At 33.5% G+C, this 22629-nt stretch overlaps 1 protein-coding gene across 1 annotated transcript in view; it reads right to left on the bottom strand.

The window, feature by feature from the left end:
* The window catches only part of LOC143236941 (MOB kinase activator-like 3), a 30345-nt gene extending 8239 nt beyond the window's left edge, over nt 1-22106 (bottom strand). Inside the window, exons 1-6 of the mRNA XM_076475654.1 lie at nt 21964-22106; nt 16030-16180; nt 15530-15623; nt 11902-12035; nt 7851-7966; nt 6521-6607 (exon numbers count right to left, since the gene is read on the bottom strand). Of these exons, the coding sequence (XP_076331769.1) occupies nt 6521-6607; nt 7851-7966; nt 11902-12035; nt 15530-15623; nt 16030-16180; nt 21964-21999 (618 nt within the window). The 5' untranslated portion in view covers nt 22000-22106. The remainder of the gene's footprint in view (nt 1-6520; nt 6608-7850; nt 7967-11901; nt 12036-15529; nt 15624-16029; nt 16181-21963) is intronic.
* Nucleotides 22107-22629: the final 523 nt, after the last annotated feature.

Below are 22629 nucleotides of genomic sequence, written 5' to 3'. Positions count from 1 at the left end.
AAAATCCAAAAAACAAAGAAAAACTGGCTCAAAACTATCACATTTAATATCCTTCTCCATGTAAATGCCATAATTATGTAATTTGTTTGGCACGTTCTATGTAATTAAGCTGGATAAGACTGTTTAAAACTCAAAATGTGTGTCTGAAGTTATTTGTCAGTTTGTTGCACAAAAACAATTTACATATTAAAGTTTTTGTTCTAAAATAACTGTAGAAATAAAAGTAATGAACTCTGGCATTTACTCACACAAAACACAATTAGTCAAAGAAATATTGAGAAAGTTTTAATCTTATCACTAACACCCAAAAATATAAAAAAATATAAACTTTATCACACATAATCAAACATAAACTTTATCATCTATAATCAAATATTTTTTTCTACCACCTTCCCCAGTCTAGCATGTGTGACAAAACCCACTTTAGCATACTCTACAAATAAACTCAGTAATTATAAACAAGCCAGACAGGGTATAAAAGATGCCACTTATATCTAATATTATATAAATATTAGAAATTGCATAAGGACTTGGTTAGAATAAACTACTCAATAGTATTAACAACTATAAAGCTCATATGTTATAATTTTCCTATACTGAAAATTTATTTCTTGTAGGTACTTACCTCCTCTCACAATATTAGCTATCCTCATATTAGTGCTGTCCTCAACGTGCAAATTTTTCTTTTTGCATGCCACAAGCCTTCCATTCCCACCCTGTTAGAGTTCCTGTGTTCCAGTATGTCTCTCATGTAAATTACCATACATCTTCTCTTAAGCAACAGTAGAATGTAGAGTGTCTAAGACACAACAGTCCATACTCAGTAAGTCAACTCCATCAAAAACCTCCTACTAAGATACCATACACACAAGAGAAGAATGAGATCATACTGTTTTTACCTCAAATCCAAGAATTGGGTATTATGGGCTGCATCAATTTCTGGGTTTGACACAAAAAACACTGTTGATCTATCGATCTGGAATTGACATCTGGTATCAAAAGAATGTCAATCACATGGAATAAACTCACGTGAGGGCTTGTGGTGATTGGTTCACTCTAATCCAAAACCTCTTAGCAGGACACCAGTATCCATGGTAAGGTAGGATGAGATCACCCAATTAAAGAGTTGAACTGCAATTTTGATAGCTCAACTTCAGTATTTATATAAATGGAATCAGAGACCACTTCAACCCATAAGGTGATGGCTCAACCTTTGCATTTGTGGAACTGGTATCAGAAGTCAGAAGGCCACGTCAACCAGCAAAGTGATGGCTCAACCCCTTTGGAGGCTACATTTAACCTATGCCTGCAGAACACCACTGCCCCACTCTCAACTGAATGGGTTCTCATCCTTTCTTTGTGAAACTCATTCAGGAGGGTTCCTTCATGGTCAGTTGCCCCCAGCAGCTTGGAATTGGAAAGTGGTAAGGACTCCTATACTCCACTCAAGGAAAGGAAGGTAACAATGCAGTGGAGAATCTGGAAGAATGTCATCACCAGAGACAGTGCAATGGGTAACCACAAAACTTTATTTTGAAAAGCAGACCACTCTAAGTTATTCCCTCAAGGCATGGCAGGGATGGGCAGCAATCCCATTCTGCTTTACCAATGTAGTCCATGGGTGGTATGGTCCAGGACAGGCATTTTTACAAAGCAAAATATTGTGAGGTAATTCACTGTTAAGTGATATCATGCAATATTCAATCTTAATGGTAAGCATGAGAAGCCACGTATAAAAAAAAAAGCAGAAGTCAAATGGCTGTCATCGCAGATATACAGTTAAAGAATACCTGGTCAGGCACCATTCGCCAAAGAGCAGGATTCGTGTGATGAAAAGAAAGAAAGAATGAATAAAACCACAGTCTGGAGAGTTGCCACAGGTGGAAGATGAAACCTTGACAAAAAAAAGAACATGACATAATGAAGACAGAGAAAAATGTACTGGGAATGATCCACATGCCAGACTGTAGAATCTCCTCCATTAGACAGGAACATGTGAAGCAAGGGAAAAAGTGAGATGTCAGATCTGATGGGAGGAAACCCAGAATTAGATATGAGAGGAAGAAGGTAAGACCAAACAAACCAAAAGGCAGACCTAGTTAATAAAGATATAAGGTGAAAGATCACAAAAGGAAGGGAATTGCCATGGGATAAAAAGATGGTTGTGCTGCATGTACCCTCAAAGTAAGTAGTATATGCCACATAATAACAAAAGACTGACTGAACACAGAAGCCTAACTATATCTGGTCCAGAATAAAGATGCAATATATAAGGAAAGGAAATAGAAGAAGAGGATGAACAACTTTCCTAAGCTGCTAAAATCTTATGGAGACAGGAACAATCGGGGGGAGAGGAGAGATAGGATAGGAATAATGGGTTGCATGAAATGTCAATGATATACAAATCTAACCTTTGACAAATGTAGACTAACAGAGGGAAGAACAATGTTTCATGGGATAGATGAAACAAAAGAACATAAGGAAAGTGGTTCAAATGGAGGTAAACAAAGGACATGGAGGACCACATTAATATTCCAGTCTGAAAGGGATGGACATTTGGGAGGTCAATGTATCCAGAAGGAACACATGAGCATGGCAATAATGGAAAAAATAAAAACCTTATAGTATTGGGAACACAGGGAGTATGGGATAGGGCTGCCTGATATCCAGAAAGCAAAGAGACCAAAGGCCAACAGTCAATGAACAAGGCGAGAAATTCTGCTAAATGAGCCACAGAAGGCTTGTCAGCAGGAAACCCTCCTGGTTAGCAGACAAAAAGCAGAATACCTTCCACTTGCATTGTTATACTTCCATGGAAGATGGCCATATGGAATGAGCTAACAAGGAGGTGACTCAACAGATGAAACTACATCATCTTGCCAAGGAACAAACAAAAGCCAGCAAAGAAAATGCAGAAAGTGGAGCCTGGGATATGGAATGTAGGACCAAAGTTGACAAACAAGGAAAGGAGGAAGTGAAAGAGGGACAGGTGGTTATAATAAAGAGCAATTAGGAGAACCAGACAACAAGGTGTAGAATGAACAAGAGAAATCACTTGATGATGCAGTCAGATTGGAGGATACACATAAAAATATTGTATGTCCAATACTGGATGAAGGTATCTATTGCAAAAGCCTGTGAATGTGTGTAGGTGACAGATTGGTATTGAAGCCCACAGTAAAGATTCCTATGAACAAGTAACTCTAATGCCAATTCAACTGTATATACTTGGTTCAAACACCACAGATGATTTGATGAGATTGACAGCTCCCAGCTCATGACTTGTGATAAAACAAATGTGACTTGCATGGGCAAAATATATAATAGATCCAACGTATGAAAACACAGATCTCCGGACCAGGTGCTCCCTTAGTGATTGATATGTGCTACCACCATAGAATTGTCCAAATGAACCTTCCCCAGGCAATGATAGGCAAGGAGGAGGAAGTGATTTAACACCCAACATAGTACAAGAAGTTCAAGAATGTTGATGAGCAAGATGGTTTTGTCTGCAGTCAAATGACATGGAGCTTCCTGACAATTGACCCACATTCACCCATTCATAAAGGGATGTATTTGTGTAAAGATGTAAATATGGATGTAAGGCAGGAAAACACATGCCTACCAACACATAGGCTTTATCCAGCCATAGATTGTTTCATAGGAAGGAAGGAAGAGAAATGGTGGTGGGAAGAGAATCTCAAGAAGTTTTCATCATTTTTGAAGTGCTCACTGGAGGGATCTCATGTGGGCTTGACCTAGGGAGACTAGTGCCATCATGAAGGACCACATCCCAAAAAGCAGTAAGTAACTGAGCCAAGAGAGCATGGTCAACCAAAAATACCCTTGAACAAAGACATAAAGGAGAAAGCAGAGCATGATTGATATTCATGTCAAAGTAAAGACACTGAAATGGACTAGATATTGAGTAGGTCAAAGGAACGATTTCTTCAATTTGAAGAACCAGCCCACCTGAGCTGCCACAAAAAAGCTTTGGTGAGTACAAGTGGCTGATTCCTGCTCAGAAGAAACCAGTCATCTATGTTACAATGAAATCATATCCTCAGATGTGGAAAAAATGTGCAAAAGGTCAAACTATATGACAAAACACAAGGAGAGCTGAGGCAAATCTGAAGGGGAATGGTTAAAACTGGCACACTATGCCAAGATGAACAAATAGAAAGACAAATTATAATGTTGTGGCTGAAGTGCTATCAAGATATGGAGGTAAGCATGGAGACATCCATCTTCATCACCAAAACCCTGGGGAAAACACCCATCTCAAGGTGAAAAAAGACTGCAGGGTGAACTTTGGGAAAATGATGAAATGCTTGAAGCAAGATGAATCAACAACTGGCTGCCAATCCTTAGTTTTCTTGGGAACAATGAAACAGTGGGAATAAAATCACCAGAAAGGATGGTGAACTGACAGATGCTGGTAGATCATAGGATCTCAAGAAGGAAGGAAGGAAATGGAGCAAGGAGAAACAGGAGGTGGAGAAAGAAACTGAATAATAAATCATTCTGTCAGAACCCATATTACTCATAGATCATCTCCAAGGAAATTCCAACAAAGAAGAAACTCTAATAGCCAAGCTCCCACCAGACTTGAACCCACAGGGATGTAACAACCACTGTTCACAATGGGGGTTCTATTGTTGAGGAATCAATGAGAAGTATCCCAGTTAGAAGGAATAGTTAAGGATTTGAAAGATAAAGGACAAGAAACAGGAATAGGTGGCATATGGAGCTCTGACTGAGATGAAAAATTGGCTACAAAAGCCATAATGGTTGATTGCTGGCAGACTGATCTCATCTGAAACTTTATAGTTTCTGGGGTTGTACCAATGGCATAATTTCTCAGCAAAGGTGCTAAACGTAATTCCCTGAGATAGGTTGAGGGTAAACTGATCTGAGCCAAAACTGTGTCCTGACATATAAACAATATGTAGCAACAGAACCAAAGAAGAAATGCAAGGTAAAGTGAGGGAGAGAAGCGTAACGGTATCTGCAAAAAAAACATTCAAAATTTCTGTGGAGAGCCTCAGATAGAAAATGCTTGGAAAAAAGATACAAGGTTGGTTAGGGTAAAATGTAGGTGAGAATACTGGGCATAGATAAGACTAACATTAGATTAGGCACCATGTCAGATTTGATGCAAGATCTTAACCCCCCCCTTCAAATATGTAATAATGAACCTAACTGCTGATCTAAAAATGGTTAGTCCACATGTAGTAGGAAAAGTCAAACTGATCAAAAGTCCTCAGGGGGTGCAGCATGCTAATCCCCTCACTTAATTATCAGATAAATTGATCCACATGTACCTAATATCATGTAAAGGAGGAAAAAAATGTGTAGGAACTTCTTCATGTAACAAGGATGAGGGGAATAAGAGATAGGAAAAGACAAAACATCATAAACCTAAGACACAAAATCTGTATATACCAAATTTGGTCTGGGTGATTCTTCAGACTAAATGGGAAGGAACAGCAAACTTGGGAGGTGGAAAAAGGCCAATCAAAGTTCTAGTCATTCTGACTACAATCAACCAACTCAGTAGGAGCTTGGGCAACATCTGAGAAGAAAGGCTGACCCATATAGTGCTTAATCTTCTGACATATAAAATCAGAGGGATCCACCATCAGTTTGCCCATGCCCAAAGCCTGAAAAAAACACTGGTTGTTGGTGTGAACCCCAAAGTGGTAACATGAACTTCATAATTTATAACACAAAAAACAGTTAACAAAGATTAGGTGTAGTAATAGTAAGACAACAATGAATTGGTATAAAATAAATAGTTGTAAAAAACTACATGAAAAAAGAAAATTTGTTTGTTACACTGGAAGCACTAGACACACAGGAGAGTATGTTTGAATTTAAACACTGCCAAACAAGAAGTGAAGATTTGGTATAGGGGTGCGAGGAAATCACATGCATCACATGAGAATATCATGATACTATTGGTTAAGAGATGTATGATAATTTACATGAAAGACATATTGGAATATAGTAATTCCAACATGGGGGTAAAGGAAGGCTTGTGGCACCATTAAGAAAAAGTTTACACACAAAGAGAAGCACTGAATGAGAATTGCTAATCTTGTGAGTGGAGGCAAGTACTATATCAGAAGTACTTACAATTTGTATTCTTATGCAAATAAGTAAACAATAAGACATTGTAACATAATTATTGTTAAAGAATATCTATTTCCATATCAAGTTTGTGGCATTGAATGCAAACAACAGCAAATTGAGTGGTATAACATGGCAAGGTAGTTACATGAAAAACAAGATTGTCAAAAATACATTTTAAAACACAAAACATTTAAATTTTTATCTAATGAAAATTTTAGTCTGATAAAAATAAATATCTATATGGTTACATAACATTGTTTTGCAATAACTTTTGCATAGCTGCATAGATACAGAAGACAAGGGAGAACAAATCAAAATACAACCAAAAAACTTTGCATTCCAGGTTTTTTTGTGACAAATAGCAGGACTTTTATTATTTGCTTACCAGTGGTTCTAGTTCTCGCTGGCTCACCAGGCCAAACTCTCTGATAAAATAGTAGAAATGTTTGTAACAAGTGTTCACATGAGCTTCCTGCAACAAAATACATAACACAATCACAGTTGAGCACCAGTCCCACTTACAACAAATATACAGCTGGAGGTCATAATGGCATTTAATAACATTAGAACAAAACAACATAGCAAATAGCCACAGGTCTTCAAAGAAGCTGTATGGAAAAGCTTTCAAACATGAAAATATCACAATGATAACACAATAAAAAGAGAGTTACTTCAAATAACATAGTGCAAGTTGAAAGATTTTTGAACAAACTTCTTGAAACAATGAGTTGATCTTCATATTTAGAATTTAAAACACTGTATATAATACTATGTCTACATGCTGACTTTCCAAAAGAGTGGTACATGCTGTAATAGGTATGTGAATTACATACATCTGTTAAATTATGGAAAACTTCATAATACACTAATTATTAGATACAGTAGATGTAATATAACTAACAATGTCTGACATTTTATTACACTCTTCCTTCTAGTCTGAAGTTCCTATAATAATTGTGGCATGATTTTATTAAATATTCTTTCACTTTATATTTTAAGACTTATAAGATGGCTCTATCTCTCATTCATTTTACAGTTACTTTATCTGATCGTTTTATTGGTGCTACAAACTGATAAAGAAAGCAATAACATTTTTGTCAGAAACTCTGATTTGTTTCAAAGTGTCTTTAATATGGTTATTCTTTACAACCATGGACAAAACAAATCGATTCAGTTATCTGTAGTATGTGCATCCCTATAGTTCTTAGAAAATGTTTTTAATGTAAGAAAACATAATATACAAAACTCACTTCTAAAACTAAATTTATTGTTGTCACTAAGTGTATGGAAAGATGATGTCTGGAAAACTCTGAAGTCCTTTGTTCTATGTAAGAAAACATAATATACAAAACTCACTTCTAAAACTAAATTTATTGTTGTCACTAAGTGTATGGAAAGATGATGTCTGGAAAACTCTGAAGTCCTTTGTTCTATGTAAGAAAACATAATATACAAAACTCACTTCTAAAACTAAATTTATTGTTGTCACTAAGTGTATGGAAAGATGATGTCTGGAAAACTCTGAAGTCCTTTGTTCTATGAAGGATTCAAACACTGCAGGAATTTGTGAAATGCACTTAATCACAAACAGAAAACACACTGTGGGACTAAAACCCTGTATAAAATCTGGGGGTTTCAAATTTTTATTCACTCTGTTTATTTCTAATAATAATTAAAAAACAAAGAACTACACACAAACATAAAAAGGTACTTACAGCTCCAATGGCCACCAGGCTCTCAAAGTGATGTATGTAGACATGGACAAACACTCTGAACAACCGTGTAAGAATCTTCTTACAAGTAGGAATGAAATTCTTAGGGAAGGGAACATCTGAACAGAGAAATCAATATCCAAGGCTTGAAGAAACAATTTATTTATAAAAAGGTTTTTGAAATTAAAACATTGATGAAAGCAAGCCCTAACTATTCATAATTCTTCACCCCTGAAAGCGTTTAAATTTTACAGATTTATCTGGTATTGTAGATTTACATTAAGGTAAAACAACTTTTACTTTATAACACCATATGAAGAACAATTATCACTTATGGTATGTTTCATGCTTACAACAAATATTTTTCCCCTTTAAAAATCTTTATAAAATTTATAAATACATTTAAAAATAAGGATATTGTTCTTTTCTTATTGTTGCAAAAAAGACACTATTTTTTCTAGTTTTATTGTTGTAAAGACAGTTAAGAAAAACAGTATTGTTCTAGTTTGACTGTTGCAAGAATGTAGAAGAATGACACTACTTGTTAGTTTTATTGTTGTAAGAATGTAGAAGAATGAAACTATTTGTTACTTTTATTGTTGTAAGGACAGTTAAGAATAAAAGTATTGTTATAGTTTGATTGTTGTAAGAATGTAAAAGAACATTATTTGTTAGTTTTATTGTTGTTGTAAGGACAGTTAAGAATAACAGTATTGTTCTAGTTTTATTGTTGTAAGAAAGTAAAAGAATGACATTATTTGTAAGTTTTATTGTTGTAAGGACACTTAAGATTAACAGTATTGTTCCAGTTTGATTGTTGTAAGAAAGTAGAACAACAACACTATTCCAGTTTTATTGTTGTATGGACAATTAAATTCATCCGACTACATCTGGGTTAAGATACATAATGTTCTGCATTCACATTTTCTCAGTTAGGCAATGTGTATACCAAGATAAGCAAGATATGAACTCTTGTGTTTTTTTTCTTTTTTACTATTACTATTATTATTTCCAAAAACCCAGTAAGGGAATTTAGAAAATATTACCTGAAATAAATAGAAACTAATACTTGTAATGTTTAACATTTTCCTTTTTATTATTATAGCAGCTCACGTGTTGTTTATCGTCACAAAGCCACTCAAGCCAATCTACTGTGTCCACAGAGGGGAATCAAAACCCTGATTGTAATCTAAAGACTTACTGCTGTCCAATTGGAGGACATACAACCTCATTAGAACCAATCTGTGTTAAAACTAACTGTTTGTATCTGGCAAAGAACCTTTTTACACTTTGACTGAATTAGAGTATTTTATTAAAGATCCATATGGGCAGAAAATGAAGAATGTATCAGACAAATCTTGAAGCACCTTTTCATTGCCTTCTGCCAAATCATCACCTTTTAAGAATAATATTCATAATTACAACATGATAGGTAAGGAAATAAATTGAGAATAAAAGTATATATTATAACAAGACACTTTATTTATAGTTCAAATAATTTTATTTACATTAACACAAGCAAAAAATTAAAAACTGTGTTCGGTATTAAAATGCATGGGTCACTTGTCACTAATGAGGTCTCATAATAGAAAACTTGTTAATAAAAAAAATTTGAGATTAAATTAGAACTTGACAGTAGGCAGTTTACCATTCATGTTTTGCACATTATAAAGCAATTAACAGCCATCATATTTGCTGGTCTGTTAGGCATGGTTCATCAAGGTTATTTTCAACTAAATAATTACCCCTTATATGCAAAACCTTCCCAGCAGCTCAATGGAACATTCAAGTAAAGCATATCTCAATATCTAATCCTTTTGATGATATATGAACATTGTTATTACCAATGCAAGCTTAATTTGATGAATGGTGCTATCATTGCCAGCTACCAAGTTTTGTGTCATATGCAAAAAAAAGTTCTCTATCCCACCTGGCTTTGTTTGTGAACTTTTTCTTGCTGTGTAATGCTATCCCAACAATAAGTGATCAAAGATGTTTGCTACTCCTACTACTGCTTAAAAAACAGTTGATTCACATATTTGTATGAGAAACTGATAGACATAACGAGGTGGTCCGTATCTATAATCAGCTGGAACTTTATAGGACTCATCAGCCATACTATGATAAAAAAAAATTATTTTATTTCATTTTTATACAACTGAAGATATTTTGTACCCTGTCATGAATGCCTAGCCTATATATGAGTTACACAGTCTTCAATATTCAAAGTATTAACTATGTAGCCACATCAGTCTCTAGCTGATGGAATTTGTAGTATGCAATGTACCTATTAACGCTCTTGTGTTCCCACATAAAGCCCTAAGAAGTTAGTAGTCAGAGGAGGACAGAGGAAAGCAAAGAAGTAGAACAGAATGAAAACAACAGAGTAAGAAATGCATCTTGGTACTGGGAAGTGAGAAAAACTAGTCAACAACTAAGAAGGGCTTAGCCCAAGAATCCTCATTTCAACAGGATGGTACATAAGTGGTGCATAACATTACTGCTTGGGGTAAAATGGTAGCAACAGAATTAGTTACAAAAGACTCACTACTGATGGTGATAGTCAAATACAGTGGAAGAATAAGAACATGATGACAATAATACAACAGCAGTGGAGAGTCCAGTCTGATGTATGACAGACCATACAAATTCCACCCATAAGGGTAGGTAACCCTTAATAAATAGAAGTGTGATAGTGTAAATTAAGAGAGAGGTTTCTTTAATGAGCATATCAAGGCTAAGGTTGTCTAAGAGGCACCAACAAATGAACCCAAGAAGGACAGTAGTATATCTAAGGTCCAGAAGGATGAGCTTAATAAGGGAGTAGGGTAAGGAGAAAGCAGTAAGACCAGGCCTGGTTAACAAAAACAACAGGAAGGACTGAAAGAAGACGAAAAGAGGACTTTAAAAAAGGAAGCCCAGAACAGGTAACAGTAGCAACTGTCTAAACAGGAGTAATTGCTATGAAAGAAATAGAGGTGAAGAGGCTACTACATTGACAAAAAAAGGACTGGTCAAGAGAGGAAGCTAGCCAACATAACAGAAACTACCAATAAATGATGTAAATGAACATGTAATTATACAAATAATGGCTAAAAACTAAAAAGGCTCTGGAACAGGAGCCACAAGAAGGGTTAGAACAATAAAATGGTGTGGAGAAGATTGAGTGGAACACCAACTAGGGAACTGCTAGTAGAAGCAAGAATGGGAACATGCCTAACAAAGAAAGAGATGACTGAGCACACTGATGGGGAGTGGACATTGGTCTAATATACAAAGAAAGAAAGACCTGTCCCACAAAAAAAAAGTATCCCAATATGAGAGTAAATCACTGAAGAAGAGGGAGATTTGGTTTGAGAGACAGTAATGACATTCTGGAAGAAGGATGGACATTGTCAAGTCAATTGTTTCCTAATTTTTTTATGATGGTTGTAAGATTGATAAAGTGATAGACCCCACATAGTTAGAGTATAGAAAATAACAAAGTCTTACTGAAAACAAATGTTCTAAATGGATTTAGGAGGTTTTAGAGATTACTCAAATAATATTTGAGATTTTTTTGACAAAGAATAGTTTTTTTAATCATAATATGAAATCACTTTTCACTCAGACTGGTCACTACAGTATCAAGGAGAAGTATGAGAATTTACAAGCACAAAACATAGGGGGAGTCATTGCACATGGAGGCATGTTGCACACCGACTGATGGAGGATTCTGCTGCAGTGGTGTAAATTCCCATGAATTTGTATGCAATTAGGTGGGAGATATCATAAGGCTGGTGGGTTGCAAATTTCTCTGGCAGAGCACTTAACCTAAGTAGGAATATACTTATTCAGTGTGAAAGAGGACAGTTCTAATTTTGGAATTTTTATTTCTAAACCTGTATCAAAAGTCAGTGTTGCTTTACTAAACTCTTGAAACTGATATGACTTAAAAATGATCAGAACACTTAAATCAAGTCCTACATCCATTCCTATGAACATAAACCATTGAAGTACAAATTTAAAAGTATTTCAGAATATTTGTTATACCAACATAGATACCATAACTTACCAAATGTGACAGGGAATACGTCTTCATTGTTTATCTGTTCCTCCACCCAGTCCATTAGCAAAGCAATGTACTGTGGTGCTGGAAGAGGAGTTGGTTTCTTGTACTTACTCCTGTCAGCCCACAGGTATTCAAACCTAAAAATAAGTTCACCACAAACAAATACAATCAATTTATCATTCTAACATACAGGAGCTTTTGTAATCAGTACAGTTCAAAAGGGTTAATTTATTTCCAACAACTTAAAATAGTGATTTTTGAACACAATTGATGCTTCACAGAGAGAAAACTTGAGTCCACAAATTGAACCAAATTAACAAAAATTATCTGAAACAAAATTAAAATAAAGAAACCAGGAGTTTTAATTGTTAGGCAAATATGAAAATTCTTATTATTTTTAATAGAGGTGTTTAACATAGTCACAGTTAGAAACTTTAGATAAGATCACAAATAGTTTTCCAACAGCTATGGTTAGACACAAGCTATAGCAGCAGTTACAGATTCTTTAAATGGTTTGTTACAGTCTTCCAACAACCATAGTTAGACACAAACTACAGTAATAGTTTTAAATGGTGTAGTACTATAATTACTACAGTTACAGTAAAAACTTAACAGCCATGGCTAGACACAAACTACAGTTACAGTTTTTTCAAATGATTTGGTACAATCTTTACAACAGTCACAGTACAACATTTAGATACAGTTACAGACATGGTATTCCAAGAGCAATGGTTAGACACATGCTTTATTAATAGTTACAGTTTCTTTAAAGGGTTCAGTATAACCTTTACTACAATCACAGTTATGTATGTCTTTTATATCAAATTAACAAAAATAAAACTAGTGCTTTCAGCAGACTGAACATTAATGAGTTATGTAACCTTTTTACCTTAGTTACACTTTTAGTATCACCAATTCTATAATAACTGTTTACACAGCCTTCGGTACCACTATAGTCAATTTGAAATTACATCGCTGGTTCTTATTCTTACGTATTTGTTTAAAATTCATACAATAAGCTAATTCTTTACTGCTCCACCTTTGAAATTATTATATACAAATGATGCTCGTGTAACATACTTGTTTCCAAAAGCCATGTTAAGAGTTCCTTTACAAGTACATTAATATATTAATAAGTTCTTGCCATGTCATCATGAAAAAGCAAACTGGCAGGCAGTTACAGATAAACATACCACAGGCATGGAATAAATAATGTCTTGTAACAGCTCGCAAATAAAATACTATGTAATCATCTATCTTCTCATACATCAAAGGTACCTAACAAGTCATTCACTGTTATAATCTACACTTCTTAAAGAAAAATTGCAAGCTTACAATTAAAAACTATCCCTAACTGAGAACTACAGTGTAGCAACTAATATTAGGCCTTTTTAAGTCAATGTCACATGTAAAAAAGCCATTAAGAAGACTTGACAGGCCCTATTAAAAACTAAGTGGTATATTTCCAATTGCTACAATAATAAACAGCCATGAACACACTTTCATGGCGGTTGTTCAACTATAGCTTAACTAAAAATAAAATCTCATTAACTGTCAAATGGATCTGATTACAAACAACTGGATTTCTATATGTGCCCTTCAGTTGGGAGCAAAACAAAGTTTGAAGGAAATTATTTGAAAAATTGGTTAAACTACTGAGAAAGAAGCATGAGGTAATGCACTTATGACCTGAAATATTTAAGGTGAAACATATTTGTATGTGACTGCTTACAAAATTTTTAAAGACATAAAAGTAGTTACAAACAAGTTATAGTAGTTGTTTGTCATTAAGCACAAAGCTTCACAAAGGGCTATCTGTGCTGTGCCCTTTACAAGTATTGAAACCCACTTTCTAGCACTATAAGCCCATAAATATATCACTGTGCAACAAAAGGCCTATGAACAAGTAAATAGATCTATTAAAGGATCACATCTAATCTGCATAAAACCTAGTGTATGGCATGTTTTACTTGATTTCTCAAAATAGGAGTAGTCACAAAAACTAGAACATATTTATCCAGATAATATGATTACTGTCTGCCCATTATGATTTTTGTGATAAAACTGCAAGGGGGCTGTGAGGAGGAAGATGCCATGAAACCTTATGTGTAGTGAGTGTTAGTATAATAAGACTAAAGTGCAAAAAAATTATAATGGAAGTAGAAATACTGAATCAATTTTAAATTGAAGTTGTTTCCTATCACCAACATTTTTAATAAAAACTCATTAATCAAAGAAAACTTTAAATTAAGAAATCAACAAACATGTTTCCAGTTTTATTATCTATACATTTTGTTTTATACTTTCGGTACACAGACTAACAGCAATATTAAGTCATAGTTTTGTTGCTAAGCAACATAATATAGAAGCCAATGTTGGAATATAGCATTACCAAAATGCACTGGTTTTTCTATGTATTAGAAGTTGTTAATCAAATTGATTTTTATCAATAATTATTATATTAATACATCACAAATCCATTTTGTGAATTCTCAATTTTGATTGTTTCACAAAGGAACTTACTGAGGTGTGACCATCTCTACTGGATTTTTCTGCCTCTTTGTTGATCAAGTTTGATTTCTCAAAACTTAGCTATCAATTGTGATGTTAAGGTATATTACAAGATTTGGGGGGTCGTACTTACCCCATGATTTTTGATGGGCTATATGCTAGTTCCAAAATCCAAAACAGAATACTATATATATATATATGCAATAACAATCCTCAAATATATTTGAGACCCTTAAAACAAGTTATATAAACTTAATATTACACCACCATATAAAATTATTTAAGGGCCATAAAGTGAAATAAGGTAAAAGTAATCACAGTTCTGAAGATTACATTTGATGATTTTGCTTGCCTTCAATTATCATAGCACAATGTTAGTCATTACATGTGTTTTATCATCACCACACCTTGAAATACACTGACACTAATGACTTATACTTTATACTAAATGTATGGTCCAAGTCTTGTAAGGCAGTCTTTTATACTGAACTACAAGTGTGTGCTTTGTCTTGTTATACAGTTCAGACCAATCTGTGTTTGTACTTTGTAATTTACTATATTTGTTAAACAAACTATGAATTTGTACTTTGTAATGTAATATAGTTATTTACAAACTATGATTTTGTTTTGTAATGTAATATACTCATTAATAGCAAACTGAATTTATACTTTATTATGTAATACATTCGTTAGACCAATCTATATGTTTGTACTTTGTAATGTAATATAGTCATTTACGACAAAACTGTGTTTGTGTTTTATGTAATATGGTCATTTACAAACTATGATTTTGTTTTGTAATGAAATATAGTCATTCAGCCCAAACTATGTGTTTGTACTTTGTTATATAATATATTCGTTAGATCAAACTACAAGTTTGTGTTTTATCTAACACTCTTTTATACTGTGGTTAACAAAATGACATATTTTATAAACTATAATGTTTACCTTTCACTGAACAACTTATCCAAGAAATAAGCACACTAACTATCTATTTCCTTTTTTTTCCTTAATGCCACATTAAACAGAAAACTGTTTTGTAAGTATTAACTCATTTTGATTCCATGTATATATGTATATAAAATGTTTATGGCATTGCAGTGTACACTTTTTTTCTTACTTTGGTCCTCCTGACATTGTAGGACAAGTATCTTCCCGGCAAAAATCTGTGACAGACCCATAGATTAGGTTGATACGATTGAAGAAATCGACAACTAGAAATAAAAGATAAATCATTCACTTCACTGATTAACTATTTCTGATATATACACCTAATAGAAGAAATTCCCTTTAGTAAATTTGTTTTTTACAATTACTTTTTTCCTAAAATATCTTAAAATGTTTTATGCTTGAGATACTGCATGTGAAAAATTATGAAATTCTGTACTTTTTAAAGCAGTTTAAAGAAATCTTTTGTGAACCAACTTAGCTCTGAAGAGAGTTATATTTATGTTACTTGTATTTTCTGTCTAGATTCATTCTACTGATACAAAACTTCAATTGCTCTTCAGATGTTAAAATTAATTACAGTCACTCTCTTTATTTTATTATATTACACAAATTGAAATGTTAATATTCTCATTAACTAATTTAACTTTAATCTGATACCACAATTCTTACCATGGACTGCCACCCAGTCATTCAAGTGTTCTCTAGGGGGAAGCCTGACTACATGTTTTAAGTCTATTCCCGAGTTCAGTGATGCCTGTGCACGCTTGTGAAGAGAATACTTTAAGGTTCCAGGCTCAAACTTCTTCCTGGGCTTGAAAGTCTAAAAAAATGTAGTTTTAATTGCAGTAAAACTATTTTTGACACTCCACACAGAAGTCAATACAAGAAACTAAATGTAATGCTGCCACCTTAATGTAACATAAGGCACACAACTCGATACAAGTGAGTATACATACAAACGTATCACCATCTCACTTTTATCAGTTTTTAATAAACACATGTAATAAATCTATACCATGAATAATTAAACTGGCAGTATCTGAATGTTTTAAAAAAGTATTTAATGAAACTTTCACAAGTTAAATAGTATCATACTCACAGTTAAAAAATTCTCAAGTTCACACATATACAACAACTGTTTCTCACATTTAACTGAACAATATAACCTTTAATTAGGAAAAATAACCAAAGTCACAGTGTTATAAATTATCAGTTATAACTCACAACACCTGTAAGCTCTAACCCAATTTCAAAAAGCTAAATAAATTATTTCATTTTTCTGTATAGGTTACCAGTTAAGCCTGATTTACAGAATTGTATAATCCTAAGCACCTTACCTTCAGAAGGACAATGAATTGTTAGAAGTTGTTCAAAGGAGAACAACTGTAATATCTGAGGCAGAATGGTTGTCATATGAAAACAGTCTAAGATACTAAAAAGTTTGCTCTTGAAAAAACAGTTTTTTAATGGAACTGATGCTATTGGCTGTTAAAGTGACAGGATAAGTGGACCAAACTCATGTAGAATGGAAAACTTCTTTGGTATAAACTTTTTTAATTTTGTAACAAGGTGTTTGGCCTTTAAAATAAGGTGTCTTCAGATGAGACAAATGCAGTCAATTTAAGAAACGGCCTGGTGTGTATATATATTTTAGTGGATAAAACAGAATTAAAAAAGGAGAATGTATGTATAAAGATAACCATAATGAGGCAGAATGAAGATGATTCCAACAAAAACTGGATAGTTTATAAAGTACAACCTCTTTGTGAAGAAACAGTATCCCAAACTTAAATAGAGTCAGAAAAGAAACACATAAGCTCTGCCAAAGGAGAAGTGATAGTTCAGTGGAGAAAGTCACATGCATCATGAGTATATTGTGCTCCTTTTGATGGAGATGTGATTTACTGGTAGTTCAGTGGAGGTGCATAGAGAAAGTCACATGCATCATGAGTATATTATGCTCCTTTTGATGGAGATGTGATTTACTGGTAGTTCAGTGGAGGTGCATAGAGAAAGTCACATGCATCACGAGTATATTGTGCTCCTTTTGATGGAGATGTGATTTACTGGTAGTTCAGTGGAGGTGCATAGAGAAAGTCACATGCATCACGAGTATATTGTGCTCCTTTTGATGGAGATGTGATTTACACAAAAACATGTCAGAATCACTTCATTCCAATAGGGTGAAACAGATGACTTGTAGCATGCATGAAGTAAGTGTTTGCATCTAGGGGGAGCAATGAACAAAAAGTGCTAATCTTGTGAATGGAGGAAAGCATTGTATTGGAATATTGATTTCAAATAATTAATTTAACCATAATTTTGATTAACTGACTAGTTTATGAGACTTTATTCTTGTTATTCTTTAAATTTTATGTTCTGTTAGAATATTAATATGGAAAACAAAAACAAATGAAAGAATTCCACCTCACAGTACTAGTAACTTGCATCTACTAGCTTTTCAAACGTGTAGCCTCAAAATGGACATTTATAAAACATGTTCTTGGAAGGCACAACTCAGATGGGAGGGGCAGACCAAAAAAAATGCCCTTGTGAAATTTTTGTTATTTATTACTCAGCTATGAATTATTTGCCTGATCATCAAAACACCAGTAATTCATAAAAAAATGAACCTCTACCTCCAAACTGTTAAACAATATGATGAACAGAAGGAATGGAATATATTTCCAAGATATATCAAACAAAAGTGTGTATGTCACATTCGCGAAAACCAAAATGGTGGCTTGGAAAAATAATTATATGAAATTGCAGGAAATATTCAATAGTCAAGTTATACAGTAAATAAACTTCATCTCATCATCTGTCACTAGGCCCCACTAACAGTATAAACCAAAAATCATTCCAAAAGCACATTTTGAACACTCTTTCAATGACATAATCTATGGAAATCAAAGCATCCTTTTGGTGTTTCAAGACTGTCTTTGCATACCCATCCATAAGATCACCTTCAAACCTACTCTAACTTTTTAAGAAACCACAAATCACCCTAAGCTCATTTAATGTGTTGATAGCAATTCATTTCATAAGTTTCTAAAACTGCTACAAATTTAATTACCTTATCTGGAGCCAAGCTTACATTCTTTAAATCTGACTCATGTACTCTTGTACAGTCATCCTCAGAATACAGTACAAAGAAATCAAATGTGTTATTCTATTGATCCACTGGATATTCTGGTAATATTAAGTAACATTATCTCATATCCTTTTTTTCTCAAGTCAGAGGTCTTAACCTATCCTTCTGAGATAATCCTTTCATCCCTCAAATCAACCTAGTGCCCCTCTCTGAATCCTTTCCAATAAGCCAATGGTCTATCTTAGATTTGAAGAACACAACTGTACACAGTATTCAAAGTGAGGCCTAACTAGTCATGTGTAGGGAAAGTTAATTACTCTTTTGACTTGTAATCAGCACATTTATAAAATCAACCCAAAATTATTTTAGGTTTACCACTAGCAACAGAGAAATGCTTTAACAATTGGAATGGCTTAATAACTGCTGTGTCAAGACACTTTCTTCAGTTATGCCAATTGGTTAATTCCCATCCACCTTTAGCTGTGATAATTCAAATGCAATTACTATAACTAAAGTTCATTTGTCAAATTTTTTTTTTTCACTTTACCAATTGATCCAAGTCATTCTGCAAAACCTCAGTGCTCTCAATACAGCTAAAATATACCTAAGAGCAAACATTAGTAATTTACTAAGTAATTTCATATCAATAACACTAATGTATGCAAGAAAGAGTAAAAGTCCAAGAAGTATGCCATACTCCACTAATAATTAGGATGTTTAATAATATCCTGTGCAATGTATAAACTCATCATCCCACAACCCAATCCATTAGTTGTGTTTATCAATTAAGCAATTAACACCCCCCTTTAAGCTGGAACTCACTGTGAATGCACCCCTCACACTACACATGGTATGGCCCTAACAAGAGTCCAGTTTGACTGAACTCAATAATGCCATTTTTCTTTCTCCTATCTGACTACCTTACAGTACAATTAAAATGTCTTTCCCTAATCATAGTAATGTGATTTTCTCAGCTAATGTTTTGTGTTACACATTATCAAAAGCTTTTCAAAATTAAAAATATACAAGTCAACAATTTTTCTTTCATCCAAATAACATGTCAGAAATAATGTTTGTGTATTATTGCTCTTAGATTTCAACTGCTAAACCTCTTTTTTTTTTTTCAACCTTAAGCAGATTTTCAGCCTCATTGTAGTCTAATCAGTATAACCTTAAGAAAACAATAAGGTCATTTGGTTCTTCAAGGTTGCCCTTGAACAAAGAAAAATTTGATCCCACCCTTTACTTTTCAGACAATTACTGATTACACTCTTATTAAACTTCAGTAAAGAATTATTTACACTGCTAACAACATGAATTTATTCCATAAGTAAATCACCTGCCTAACTTGGAACCTAACCAGTCTTTTTTCAAATCCTGAATCATCTAATGCTATTACATTCAGGATACAACACAAGGAAATCAGAAGACTTCATTCTGTCAATCCTCTCAATATGCTTGTATAATATCACCTTTTCCTTCCTTTTCTCAATAAAAATAAAACAGATCTCTTATTCCATCTCTCTTTAATAATAACCCTTCTATTCGCAAAAACATTCTAGTAATCTTCCAATGAATCTTTACCCAAAGTAGTTTTCCTTTTTTAAATAAGGAGACCAAAAATGTATGCAGCAGAGCAGGAAAAATACATTCCATGGGTTGGAACCAGCACATCTAACATTTCTGTAATGCCTATCGTGACTCCTGGCAAATGTGGAAAGAACATGATGGAGTCTTTATGCAACTGTAAATGAGGTAATTTAATTGATACAATAAAGATCTGTAGTCTGCAATAACTTACTAAAATTCATGAAGTGATCTCCCTGGTATACAATATTCCAAATGAGCCTTAACTAGTGATTGGCATAAAGAGATTATTATCAATTTTAACTCTTAAAAGTAGTCTCTCATAGTTAGTTTGCCTGTTACTACTGAGAGTATAATTAATTTGTGTGTATATAATCCTATCAGCATTGATCGCATGGCCTACAAAATATGTCAGTAAGCAACATTTTCCCTCTTTTATTATCATGTTCATAGAGAAAATAAATGCATCTGTTTTAATGTTCTTTTTCTCCCAAGGCAACATAAGACTTTCTCTTTTTACACTTTTTTAAGTTATATACTTCACACTATAAAATAGGATCATAGATGTTTTTATTAAGTAATGTGTACAGTTCTGGTTACTTTATCTTGGAAAGACACAAAGCTGTTAAGGAGAGTTTAAAAATAGGCTGTTAGTTTGCCTTGCTAGATAGAGATAGTTTAAGATATCTAAATTCATTATCTTTTGAAAAGAAATGGGTCAGAGATAAAGAAATGTAAGTATTCAAAAGTTATTGAAGAAATTTAAAAGGCCTTAGATATTATTGTGTTAAATACTAAAGGCAATAAAACAGGGCTTCCTAATTTTAAGACTTGGAAAGTTCAAACATACTTCCAGTCATACAATTTCTCCAAAACCTATGAAACAGACTGCTCTATACATATATATATAGCACAGATAGTATGCTATGCAGCTTTACACTTAACAACAAGCAAAAGAAATATATTAACTCACAGTAATTAGAAAAAACAGGATATAATAATTACTTGTGGGTGCAGAATGGATTGATTTTCTATTTGTTAAGGGGAGTTTGGAGTTAAGATATTCTTAAGGGACTACAGGCCTTTTGATGTTCCATAATATATAATCATCAGGCATTTATTAAACAAAGTTTCCAATGTAACATAGCCTAATCCCATGCAGTAATAAAGTATAACTTGCAAATGAAACAAACTTACAGAGAAAGTGAAACCTCAAAGTTTGGTTAAAATTTTGATTAATTTATAATACAAAATGGTTTAAAATTTTACACACTTTAAGCTTATAATATTTTAAAACATAATTTTTATGGGCATTTATAGTAAATTATCTCCAAGTCTAACACAGTAACAGTACTTAGCAAGCATAATATTAAAGCATGATGCCTCGTAAAACTTACAAGTTACTTCAGGTTTGACAGTGGGCAAGAAAATTGAAACGAGAAAACACTGAGGTAATTAAAATGCCACACATTTGTATTTATAAGGAAACTAAAATTCATCACTTCCATGTTCTACACCAACCAGAATGCATATGAATTTAACTTAAGTAAATATTTCATAACATGCAACAAACTTGCAGTCTTCTTTTAATTATTTATTTTTTTGGAAAATCTTTTAAAGAAATTCACATTCAAATATTAAGACTAACTCTGTACATTGCCACGTAACAGCCTCAGGTATCTCTACTTTTATAATTTTTAAGCAAAAAATCCTGTCACAGTTTAATTACTTTACTCAATTTCTCAGTACACTGGTTCAAACTTTAAGTTTTTAAGTGTGAAAGTGGAAGTTGACACTGTTCTTTAGTCGTAAATCTCCTACCTTTCATTAAAATCCTTCCACAAACTCTTAGTTTCTGAATATAATAGTTATAAATGGTAAAATTTGAACGAGATAAAGTAAAAACAAAGCTTTTAACTCACTTTTCCTTTGTGAAAAATGTCAACAAAATTTGCCATAACAAAAACTTAAAAAACAAGGCCATATAAATCCAGTATCAACAGGTGGCGTAATAAAATAAAATTGAAACAGAAAGTCATTATCTGAGATAATGCTGTACGTATAATAAATGATCGGTAGTCCGCCCTGTTTAGTTTACACATAAATACAAATTATTTTTATAAAATAGTACTGTAAAAAAATAAGAGTAGTAATAAAACTGTACAATGTATATTCTATATTACGGCAAAGTATTACTGCACTAAATATACATTGTATAGTAAATCACATTTACAAAAATAAGAAACCTCAGAGCTTTCGACAAATAAATATTTATCCCTGCCACTTTTCAAACCTACTAGAGTTTCTTTTTTAATTTCGAACAAAGCTACACGAGAGCTATCTGCACTAGCCGTCCCTAATTTAGTAGTATAAAACTAGAGAGAAAGCAGCTAGTCATCACCACCCACCGCCAACTCTTGGGCTACTCTTTTATCAACTAATAGTAAGATTGACCCTCAATTTATAACACCCTCATGGCTGAAAGAGCGAGCATGTTTGGTGCGATGGGAATTCAAACCCGCGACCTTCAGATTACGAGTCGAACGCCTTAACCCACCTGGCCATGCCGGACCGCTGGGGTTTCATTT

This window comes from Tachypleus tridentatus, chromosome 13 (assembly GCF_004210375.1).
Source record: "Tachypleus tridentatus isolate NWPU-2018 chromosome 13, ASM421037v1, whole genome shotgun sequence".
NCBI classification, from domain to species: Eukaryota; Metazoa; Arthropoda; class Merostomata; order Xiphosura; family Limulidae; genus Tachypleus; species Tachypleus tridentatus.
Note: the sequence above shows the minus strand (reverse complement) of the source record. Positions and strands in the feature narration are given on the sequence as shown.